General features: G+C 60.6%; 1 protein-coding gene across 5 annotated transcripts in view; it reads left to right on the forward strand.

The window, feature by feature from the left end:
- Positions 1 to 3,327: 3,327 nt before the first annotated feature.
- The window catches only part of MGAT3 (beta-1,4-mannosyl-glycoprotein 4-beta-N-acetylglucosaminyltransferase), a 24,438-nt gene continuing 16,177 nt past the window's right edge, over positions 3,328 to 11,588 (forward strand). The window contains exons 1-2 of one of the 5 annotated variants that reach the window (XR_013333667.1): positions 5,285 to 5,538; positions 5,854 to 5,998. Coding sequence is in view for 3 of the 5 variants with exons in the window: in XM_077757908.1 (XP_077614034.1) it covers positions 8,261 to 8,439 (179 nt within the window). In the remaining 2 variants the exon portion in view is untranslated. Of the gene's footprint in view, positions 3,909 to 3,944; positions 4,291 to 5,284; positions 5,539 to 5,853; positions 5,999 to 8,255; positions 8,440 to 11,588 lie in introns of those variants that run through there. The other 4 variants (XM_077757911.1, XM_077757909.1, XM_077757910.1 and 1 more) reach the window with 4 other exon arrangements.

Genomic DNA, 11,588 nt, shown 5'->3' on the forward strand with positions numbered 1-11,588 from the left:
TGATGGGAAGAGATCACTCCTCTAGGCTGGCGGGAGAGAGAAACAAAGAGGTACGTGCTGGGGGCTCTGGCACATAGTAGGTGCTTGGCAGCCCCTTTGGTCAGTGGAGGCAGAGCCATCTGCCCTTTGGTCCCATCTGGGCCTTGGAACAGCCCAGATCAGTCTTCAGTCTTTGAGCCAAGACCCACAGCGTGTAGGTGATGGGTCCAAGGTCACACCTGCCATGTCCAAGGTGAAGAGCAGAGGGTGTAAGTCTCCCCTGTGGCTGAGAGGTCCAGGGAAGGGGGCAGTGGGTCTATGAGGGGTGACCACTGTTAGAACCGTTAAATGGCAGGGCTTGGCCCCAAAGGACCCCCAGCCAAGCCCCCTCTCAGGGGGGTCCGGGACTGCTGCAGGGCCTGGCATGTTATTGCTGTCACAAGTGTTCGGGGCCATATCTGAGTATGAGCAGTGGTCCTACATCCACCAGTGGGGTGGGGGAGGGTGCGTAACAGAATCTGTGGTCTGCCTCCCGGCACTGGTGCTTGGGGAGGGGGAAATCTAGACTGGAAATCCAGGTGCTGGCTTTCCCGCTACCAGGCCCTCCCCCTCCCTGCCCCCGGGCCTTTGCAGATGCTTCCCCTCCTCTCCTGGCAGGTGCTGGCTCATCCTTTAAGACCTCTCTGGGAAGTCCTGCCTGCCTCCCAGGTCAGGGCCAGGCCGATCCACCCTGCCAGGATTTTCATCCGTGGGCCTCACAGGATGCTGAGAACCTTGAGGGGCTGGTTATATAATGCAGGGCCCAGTCGGAGATGCCAGTGGAGTGGACCAGGCTGGGGAGCCTTGAGGCCATATAGCTAGCCAAACATGCCCATTTCACAGAGGGAACGTTGAGGCCCGAGGTGCTCGGGCCTGACCTAGAGCACCACGGAGAGTGGCTGGTAGTCCCTTTGTGGCCTATAAGAAGACACCCTGGGGCTCTGTGGCTGCACCCCTCCCCCACTCGGGTCCCCAGCTGAAGCATTTCTCTGCTGGATCCAGGTCAGGTCTGGGAGGGGGCGGGGGGAGGGAATGGGAAGAAGCCCAGGAGAGCAAAGTCCCCAGGGCTCAGGTCTGCACTCGGTCTTCCCTTCCCATGTGGACAAAGCTCCTTAGAGAAAACGCTTGCTGTCCAAAAGCTGATGGGAAATCCACATTGATAGTTCATTCCAGTAAAAAGGTGCGCAGGGAAAGAAGTCTGTGAGAACTTAGGGCAGAACGTTAGCCCCGGGGATGGGGGCTGATATTGTCCTGCTTTTGCTGTGATGTTCAAATTCCCTGGGTCGTAGGTGAAACCTTTATAACCAGAAAAGTGGTTATGATGTAAAGGAGAGAGGTCTAAGAAAAGGTACCCTGAGAACAGCCAGCTCCCCATTCGTGAGCTCAGGGGTCATCACGTGTGGGTGGCTTCCAGAGGGACCCTGGTCCCAGGCACAGCCCACAGAACAGGTGCGCCTCTGGCAAACAGCTTGGGTGTCTCTCATTCTCGAAAGTTGGGTCAGCAAGAGTCCAGACCTGGGGCTACAGGGATGTAACATCCTGAGAACCCCATGCAAACCTCTGACGTCCTTCCTGTGGTGTGGGTTGGGCCCCAGGGCCCTTGCCTTCCCTGGAAAGCCACCCCGCCCTCCGCCTGTCCCACCCAGAGGTGACCCTGGGGCTGTTTGCTTCACCTCCATCCGGGTGCCCAGCGGGTGCGTATTACTGGTGACTGCCTTCCTTCCTGACTCTGGCCCCAAAGTGCCCTTCTAAGAGGGTCCTCCTACAATGGAGTCAAGTTCGACCTTGTGGAAATGGTCTTGGTAATCACAGCTGAGCCTTGGTCCTGGGTCAGGATTCAGTCTCCGTCTCCTCTGTGTACCTCGTATAGAGCTCTTGTTCATTCGTTCAGCTGTTATCCAGCAAGTTCCAGGGCCCAGGCTAGGTGCCAGGGGCACGGGTCTGCTGACTTCAGGGTGTGATGTGTCTGTGTTTTTGAGCACGTGTTTTGTGCACAGCACCTGCGCGTACGCGCAGCGTGAGCATCTCCGTTGTATGTGAACACTCGTCTTTGAGGCTGTGACAGTGTGTAATCCTGCCGAGACCCCGGGCACACCTGGTTAATTCGTTCTTGCAAGTGTTTATCAGACACCCACTAAGGAGGTACCAGACCCTGACCCCACAGGAGGATGACCCGAGGTCTCTGTCCTTGGGAAGTGCCGTCTTTCTTGGGGGCTATTGAAGTGCAGAGTGGTGAGGGCAGAGGCCCGCGGGACCAGGGGTGGTCGGAAAGGTGGTCCTGGAGACACGGGGAAGGATGGGGAAGGGTGTTCCTGCCCAGCTGTGAGGATGCTCTCCAGTATCCCCTGCGGCCTGGCCATCTGCTTAATGATCTGAAGCACCTCCGGGTGGTGGGCGCCCGGGGGATGGGCTGGGCGCCCGACTGCTGGGGGCAGGGAAAGAACACAGGGAATGAAAATGAAGTGTGTTGGCTTGGAGAACACAACCTGGCAGGCAGGAGGGCCTGGGCTCCAGACCTTTCCGAGGAGAACTTGGGGGCCAGGCACCAGAACACAGCACCCAGAAAGTAGAACCCTGTGATCCAGACCCGAGAAGGGGGATCACGGAACTTAGAGGAGGAAAACGGAGCAGCAGACCTAGAATGTGGGCCTTCCGGAAACTGGAACGTTCGAAGTCGGCCGGAAGCTGGAAGATCAAGTCTGTGCCCCTGGTGGTCAGTGGGGAAACTGAGGTCCGGCGGGAACGAGGAGGGAGGTCTTGAGCGTCGGCATCCACCTGCTCTGTGCTGAGCCAGGCCCTCCCCACAGTTTGCTGCTGCCTGACCTCGGGCAAGGCCTGTCCCCTCTCCAGGCCTCAGTTTCCCCACCAGTGCAATGGCCATGTGATGGTGAGATGTGATGGAGCACTTCACTCGGTGCTCAGGCTCTCCCGGGAAGTTAGTGGCATTGCTAAGTTAGTGGCCTGGACCCTGGCCACCTGGCCCCTGAATGACTCTGTCACCTCATGGTGACGGCCTGGTCCCTGCTGTTCCTTTCTCTTCTTTCCCACATTCAGTGGGACGTTTGGGCCCTTGCAGCCCTTTTCCGGAATGCTCTCTGGATCTACCAGGTGGAAGAGACTAATTAGAGGAGCAAGAACAGATTGGCGGTTCCAGATTAAGGAGCAGGGGCCCGGTGCCTCCAGCCCTGCATGGAGCCCTCTGCTATTTGGTGAGGGCCTCTTGAGGGTCCCCCCCAGTGGAGACAGTCAGGTCCTGACCCAAGGGTGCTGCAGGTGCTCGCAGGCAGGGGTGGGCAGAGATGGATTGGGAAGGGGAAGGAGGAAGGGCTCATTGTTCCCACACCACAGAGGCTCACCGGGTGCACCTGCTCCAGACCCCCCTCTCCTGCAGGCGGTGGATGACGCTGTCTGGGTTCCCAGAGAGCCGGAGCTGCAGATTCTGGGCCAGGAGCAGATCGCTTCCCCAGATCCTCGCGAGACCCCTGCAAGCGGGCGTTACCAGCCTCCTGGTTTCTGCCTCTGAGAGAGTGGGGTTCCAGAGCTGTGGGGGGGCAGAGCGAGGCTTCCATCCCCTCCTTTTACCCAGCAGCATCCAGGCCTGGTGCTGGGCACTGAGCACCCGGGGGGGCGAACCGCAGTCACCTTGTGTTTCCCCGCCTTCCTTCCTGTGTCTCCTCCGGACCATCAGCCATCCTGCTGCTCAGCGTGCTTTGAAGGCGGGAGTCCTTCCCCGTGTCTCCGCTCTCCACCACTACCCTCCCACTGCAGGGGACCCGTCAAGTTCACGTACATGAGCCCCCTCATCCGGATGTGCCCTGCCCAGGCAGGACGAGACTTTTCCAAACCCCAGATGAGGCCCGAGAGCCCAGCAGCACTGACGGCAGGTGCAGGTGTGTGGATTTGAGGGGGTCATTTATTCATTCAACAGGCCAAGGTCAGCACCTCCTTTGCATCAGGCTCTGTGCTGGGTTCCCCCGGGGAGTCGGGCAGCACCGCGGAGTGTGTGAGTGAGGAGCTCGGGGCGGGGGTGGGGGGGCAGCCGGAGTGAGGCAGCCCATCTTTCCTCAGCCTGGGCAAGTGTGGTCTGCTGAGGCCACCTGCGCAGAGAGTGGAAGATCACACAGAAACCTGGAGCCTCCTAAAGGATGTGGACTTTAGCCTGAGGGCAGGTGTTCCAAGCTGGGAAGAGCAGCCCCGGATGTGGCTTTTGCTTGGCTCGTGGGTCTCAAGCCGGGCATCCCGTTCCCTGGGAAGGCTTCTGCTCTTGTCCAGGTGAGCATGGGTGGTGACTCAGGCTGCACGGGACAGTGGCACAGGGGACCGGGTAGGATGACAAGCCGTAGAGTAGACCGGCCTGGCGATGGGGAGTGCGAGGTCAGCAGGAGGGAAGATTCAGGATGACTCCCATGGTCACGTCTCGGGCTATCAGCTCAGGTTTCGGGAGCCACTGTGTGAGCGCGTTCTCTGTGCCTGGTTTTGCGGCGGAGCGTCCCAGGCAGGATGGGAGCAGACTCTGAGCCCCGGCTTCTGCCCTCCAGCCTGGCTCAGATCCTGTCCGGTCTGCTCCTCTCTCTCCCTTAACCCTGCGGGGACTTTAGCCTCTTGAGCGAAGGGTTGCATGTCCCCAATTGTGCCCCGTACACATCGGGGAGCGCCACTCCACTCCTACTGCCTGGGCACACGGGGACCGACCTCTGCACAGGCACCCGGACCCCGTGCGCTGATGCATCTCATCTGCTCCCCACCCCCCCACCCCCGCTGCTGTGCAAGGGCATTTCCCCGGCCCCTCAAGGTGCGGCTCCTGGAACAAAACCTCTCTCCACTACAGCTTGAATCTGTCACCCTACTGCCCTGTGCTAGAGAACGTCCCATGAAGACAGATGAGGGCTGGGGCGCATCCTCCCCTCCCTCCCCCCACCTCAGGCCTGTGGGCTAGAGATGGAGCTGAAGCTCCGAGCTGAAGTGGCCCTTTGTACATTGTCCCCCCGGAGGCTGGGGGAGCCCGGTGGGAGGGGCTGGAACTGCCAGACGCCCTGCGCTGGTCTCAGCAGCACTGAGGACAGAGGTGGTGGGAGGGAGAACACCCTGCTAGGTATGGGCACGCACTGGCCGGGCCTGCCGCCCCAGAGTAGACGGTACTTAGGTACTTATCACTCAGAGTCTGTCGTCCGCTCTCATGCAAGTTCCGTCGTCACGCAACAGTTGTTTACGGAATGTCTGCCCGGGCTGGGGCCGGGCTTTGTCCCGGTGGGGCGGTGGGGGTGGGGGAGCAGCAGTGACCGGAGACTGAGGCTTACAGGCTTACGATGACCCTGCTCTCCTGTTGTTGATGTTCTGAGCGCCAGGGTGTGGGTGGGGGAGACAGACCACTAACACGTAAACAAGGAGACAGCTAACTTCCGCCGTGAGCGCTGGGGAGGGGACAGCCGCTCTAGCTGGCGGGCCAGGAGGGCCCCCTCTGAGCAGGCAGCCACATTCCAGGCAGAGGAGCAGCCAGTGGGAGGACCCTGAGATGGAAAGGTGGGGACTGTGACCGGAGCCCAGGAGACCGAGGGAGGCGAGGGCAGCAAAGATTCGGGGACCAGACTGGCGGGGCCTGTGGGCCCAGATGGGAGTTTGGATCTCGTTCTGAGCGAGAATGGGGTGCAGGTGGGGTAAGGGGGAGGGTCTTGTGGGAGGAGGTTGAGTGGGGTGGGGGAAGGGTGGGGGAACATGGCCTGGTGGGGACTTCGCAGTGACAGAATTTGTGGGGCCCAGGGTCAAATGAAAATGTAGGGCCCCTAGGGGCGCCTAGGTGGCTCAGTGGGTTAAGTGTGCGACTTGATTTCGGCTCAGGTCACGAATCCAAGGTTATGGGATTGAGCCCTGCGTCTAGCTCAGCATGGAGCGTGGAGCCTGCTTAAGATTCTCTCCCTCTGCCCCTCACCCCCACTCTTGTGTGCACTCCCTCTCTCTCTCAAAATAAAATATGGGCACCTGGGTGGCTCAGTCGGTTGAGTCTTACTTCGGCTCAGGTCATGATCTCGCAGTTCATGAGTTCGAGCCCCGCGTCGGGCTCTGTGCTGACAGCTCAGAGCTTGGAGCCTGCTTCACATTCTGTGTCTCCCTCTCTCTCTGCCCCTCCCCTGCCCACACTCTGTCTCTGTCTCTCTCAAAAATAAACATAAAATAAGCTAAAATGAAGAAAGTCTAGGGACTCTTGTTCAAAAATAAAGAATTTCAAGACAAAAAATGGGGGCAGGAGGGAGGCCAGTGAGGAGGAGGGGAGTGGGGCTGGGTTCCGAGTGCATTTTGGAAGAACACGCCAGTGGGCCTTGCACGTGACACCAGGCACATGGCTGGGCAACGGGGGGTGGGAGGAGGGCGTCTTTTGGCTCAGGAGCTTAGAGGACTGGTCGATATTGAGGCTCTTTAGATGTGACCCTGGTACGTCGCCATGGGGTGAGGGGCTCGGATGGTCCCACAGCGCAGATGGGGACTCAGAGGCCTAGGGATATTAAGTGACCTGCCCAGGATCGCATGGGGGGGGGGGGGGGAGAAGGGGCAGGATTTGAATCCAGCTTTCTTTGAGTCCAGACTCCAGGGGGTTGCTGCCCATCTTGGTGCCCTGCCCGCCTCCACCCCCTGAGAGGTGGGGCTGGGGACTCTCTCACAGCAACCTCCCCCGCCAGGCCCTCGAGGGAGTTTCCATTCTCTCCGAGGCCACTGCCCGACCGACCAACCGTGCTGAGCCCCAGCCTCACCGGCCTTGCTTATCTCAGGTGATCTCCAGTCCACCAGTCCACAGATGTGGCAGGGGAGGAGGCGGGCAGAGCTACTCTCAGCCCCTGCTGCCCCTGCATGCCTGCCTTGTCCGCTCTCACCCGCAGCGTGGGGTAGAGGCTGAGAGGCTGGGAGCCACAAGCTGGAAGTGTGGGAGCCTCAGTAGGCCCCACGGGGGTGTGCGCAGTGAGCCTGCATGGGGTCTGCGTCGGTCCACTTTGCAGAAGGACTGGCACCATATTCTGTTCATGGATTAGAATAAGCTGCGTTTTTGATTTTTCCTCTCGTTGGCTGCTCCGCTCATAATTAATGATCGGCCCAGTGAGTCGTTACAGGCTCATGCTGCCCTCCTGCTTCCTCAGCCTCACCCTGGCTGGACTCTGTGTTCCTCTGTTTCTCCTTCCTTCTCCATCCTGGCACCCCAGCCCCACCCGTGCCCCTCCCTGCCGTAGACCCCGGAACGCTGACGTTCACGGTCAGGCACCGGGAGCGGGACTTGGGCCCTCACAGCCTGCACGGGAGGCCGACTGGCCAACAGGACATTTCTCTCCAGGCTGATGGGGGGCTTCTGAGTGGGCTGGGCTTGAGGGCGGCGCCCCAGGGGAGGCAAAGGCTAAGCTGGAGTCCCCCGGAGACCCCGAATGCACCCCTCCCCCAGCAGTATGAATGCTGGATGCTTGGACACCTAGCGCTCTTCTCGGCCAGGCTCTGATTTATGCCTTCACCCTCTTCAGAAGGAGCCCGGAGGGGGTGATTCCCACCGCAAAGAATGAATGCCTTGCAATGGTGGACTGGGCATGGGGCCAGGCTGCACAATAACTGTTTGGGGGTCTCCTCTGGGCCCCCAATTTCTCATCTGTGGCCTGCCACACAGAGTCCAGCCTCTGTGCCCACTCCCAAAGAGCCCTTCACCCCCCATGGCCACCCCCAGGGCTGGTGAGTACTGAGCCCACTCGCAGGTGAATGGGGCAGGGTTTCTGAGGCACAGTCAGGATTCAGGGCCCTCTCCCGGCCCCCCACGCCCACACTGTGTTTGAGACACTGGGTCCCCCCGGTAGGGAGCACTTGCCACCCTTTTCTGCCTGTAGCATACTCCTCCATTTCCCATCGTGACCTACCAAAAATGCCCAGCAGTCCCTTGGGAGTATGGGAACTCTTTACGGTCACCTGCCACCCGGAGGGAGCAGGCGAGACTCCAAAAGGAGACAAGCGCGTGGTTCACGGAGCGCCAGGCACCGACAGGCCCCTGTGCTGCGAGCACGCCTGCGTCCCCGGCACCCATGTTCCCCGGCACCCATGCCCCCCCGCACCCTCCAGCAGGGTGGGGCTGCCCTTACTGCCACTGGGCTACCTGTTTTTACCTCGTACAGACAGGAGGCCACAGCCCTGAGCGAGGTGACCCAGCTGGGCAGAGGTGGGGGTGGGAAGCCTTGCCCAGGTGAAGGCCAGAGCTGGGGCCGGGCCAAGTTTGGCTGTCCCTATGCGTAGCCAACTAACTGCCGCCTGTGCTCTGCCTGAGGGGGCAGGAGACCGCCTCCAGCAAGGAAACTGCTGTCATCAAGCCACAACGGCCAGGCACGGGCTGCAGCAGCAGGGACGGGACGCTGGGCCTCACCTGTGGTGTGCCACCTCAGGGATCCCAAGGCGGTACCGGGTCAGGTGAGGCGAAGATGGGCCCAGGCAGGGAGAGAGGCCAGGCGGGTACGGGGGTGGGGGTTGTGTAGTGGGGAGCAGGAGGTCCTAGGGTTGGGTCAGACACTGCTGACCCTTACAGGGCGAGCCAGGCTGTCACTCAGACCTTCTGACCCTGGTTCCTGGTCTGTAACAGCAGGCTGATGCGGGGATGGAACTGGAGAAGGGAGCTGAAGCTGTGAGCTCTTGTCACCCCAGAGGGCAGCACGGGGCCAGGCCTAGGGTGCACCCTCCTCTTTCCCCCTGTGTGGTGACAGGCCGCTGAGAGGCAGCTGGAGGCCAGGGTCCGGCAAACAGCCAGCAGACAGAAAGTTCCCGGGGTATGGGTGCAGCTGGCGTGGCACCCTCTCGAGATGATCGAGAATTCCAGAAATCTGGGCCAGCAGGACTAGGGAAAAGATGTGGGTCCTGGTACACGTGGGCGGGGTGTGCAGTACAGGCATGAGCCGGTTCCTAGAGGGACTTCAGGCCCCCTGGAGCCTTCTGAAGTCCAGGCCCCACCAGGGAGATTTCCTGACTGTTGAGAGAAGGGTACTGGAGATCCCGACCAGTACCTGATCACTGTCCAGGGTGATGTGTTTCTGCTCTCACCAGGTGGGGGGGTGGGGGGTGGGAAGGGGTCCTGGGGCTCCTGTGGCCTTTCTGGAAACCCTGGGCGTTGTGGTTTCACATCACTGCAGCCTGATCTGCAGCCAGAGTGCTGCCCTGGGGGGCCCCAGGTGGAGGGGAGCCTCGGACAGAGGGGATTTGGGCAATGTGGCTCTCCTGGGCCCAGCGCTGCCGCCACGACAGATCCGGTCACCTGCTCGAGAACCCAGCTGACAAATGGCAGGCCCACGGGCTCCCGCTGGGGACTAGGGTGGAGGTGAGAGGGCCCCTTGCCTTGGGCAAGGCTGAACACGCAGCCTAGACCTTGCCTCCGGAGCGAGGGCCCCCCCAGCAGTGGTGAGTGGGCGTGCCTCCTGCTGCTCCGGGCTGTGAGTCTCGGGCAGGTCTGTCAGCCCTCTGTGCCCGTCTCTTCACCGCCTGGCGGCCGTGAGGACAGAGGAGGAAGGCACCTAGGCCACTCAGTGCAAGCAGCTGCCATGAAGAAGGTGATAATGATGGAGGCGCCATCTCCTGGAAGGAATGTTCCGGGCCCACTGCTCCCCAGTCCTGTCCAACCCTGCCCAGTTAGACGGTTTGCCTACATCCAGGTTACTGACTCGAGAGGGGTGAGAAGGGGTGCCCAGGCTTCTGCCCAAGCCGTCCCTGAAGTGCGGGGTGTCCTCGTCACCCCACTAGGCCCCCACACGCTCTTCACAGACTCAGACAACCCCCCCCCCCCCCACCCCCGGCTTTTGCTGCCACTGCATTTTCCAACACACAGGCCTTTGTCAGCCCTCTGCCTGAGACGCTGTTCCAGCTCTGTGAGGTGGCTGCTTCTTGGGTCTCAGCTGAAAAGTCCTGTCTTCGGGAGCTCCCTCCACCCCCCCGACACCTGGCATCCGTTGTTCGTTTTCGTCATTTGTCCTCTGTCCCGCCGCTGGACTGAGTCTCGGGAGGACCTATCTGTGGGTCTCGTTCCTCGCTGCACCCCCAGCACCAAGCCAGGACCCATCTGCTCCCTCCGCCCACCCTAGGGAAGGACAGAAGCACCTTGACCGACTGTGGTCCCCCCATCCCCCCCACCGCAGCCCCTGGGCACCTTCCCTCCACCCTGGCCCAGCCCCCAGCAGGGCAGCTATACCCCTTGATTCTGCACCGGCCAAGTTCAAGTCCGTGACTGGATGTGGCCCGGCTGACGGAGACACGACACAGTCGGATCTCTGTGCCCGAAGTCCCACCTTAGTGCTCATGCCTCTGGCTCGTCTCACACATCCGGTGACCGTCTGGGCTGGGCCCCGTGCTGAGCGCTGGGAACACAGGGTCAGGCTGACTTGGAGAGCGCGCTGTGGGAACGGAACGAACAGGGCAAGGGGACAAGACCGATCGCTGCTGAGGTTTGCTGTGACGGGGCAGAAGCAGGGGTTGGAGGAGACACGGCCGCTGGCTCCGTGGCTGGCGGTCAGACTTGGGGGCCCGCCACCTGCCCCTCGGGCTTCTGCCCCAGCAGCGCCTGCACCCCTGCTGGCACGCGTCCACATTCCCTCCCCGGACCCGGGGCTTCCTCCAGGCCCAGTGGGTGCCTCTCCTTCCCAGGCTGTGTGTGTGAGGTGGTCAGAGCCCTCAGGGCCCTTCTGAAGGGCACGCCCACCGCCGTGGTGGCCATTCATCTGTCCTCCGCCCCTTTGAGGTTCAGATCAGTTCCTTCTCTGCTGGCTGGGGTTTTCAGACCGTTTCCTGGTTTAGAAATTTTTCTGCAGACCAAATCTTATGAGGAACTCCAATGTATAAAATTGAGAAGTTCTCAGAGCATCTTTTGATTTTTTTTGGGGGGTGGAGGTACCCCTGGCTTCATTTACCTCTCTCTTCTCAATCCACCTCATTCTCTGGTCCCAGGAGGACCGTATGAGGTTCCATGGAACCTGGTTTGGGAACACCCGTTCTCAGCGCCCACCTAGCCCTTTACGTGTGATATTTGTGTATGACTTTGTCTCATCCTGTCTTCTCCTCTCCAAAGCCACCCACCAGGAGTCTCTGCTTCCCGGGGACAGATGCCTCAGTCTCCCACCTGTGACAGACGTCCATCGCGTGCCCCTCACCAGACAGATGTTGTTTCCCACAGACCTACCTGGTGGTCACTCTGCCGAGCTGTGTTCCGGGCACTTATTATTTAAAGTGGAGTCCTGGGGTGCCTGGGTGGTGCAGTCATTTAAGCGTCTGGCTCTGGGTTTTGACACAGGCCATGATCTCTCAGTTCGTGTGTTTGAGCCCCATGTCAGGCTCTGCACTAGCAGCTTGGAGCCTACTTAGGATTCTCTCTCTCTGCCCCTCCCCCACCCACGTGTGCTGCTGCGCGCTCTCTCTGTCTCTCCCGCTCTCTCTCTCAAAATAAACTTAAAAAAAAAAAAATGAAATCTTCACCACAGTCTTGTGACCTGAACTCCGTAGTAGCTCCCTTTTACTGCCTTCAGCTGCCTCTGCAGAATGAGGCCCAGGCCCTTCCAGCACCCCCCCCCCCCCACTCTGTGGCT

This window comes from Crocuta crocuta, unplaced genomic scaffold, assembly GCF_008692635.1.
Source record: "Crocuta crocuta isolate KB4526 unplaced genomic scaffold, BGI_CrCroc_1.0 scaffold143, whole genome shotgun sequence".
Taxonomy (NCBI): domain Eukaryota; kingdom Metazoa; phylum Chordata; class Mammalia; order Carnivora; family Hyaenidae; genus Crocuta; species Crocuta crocuta.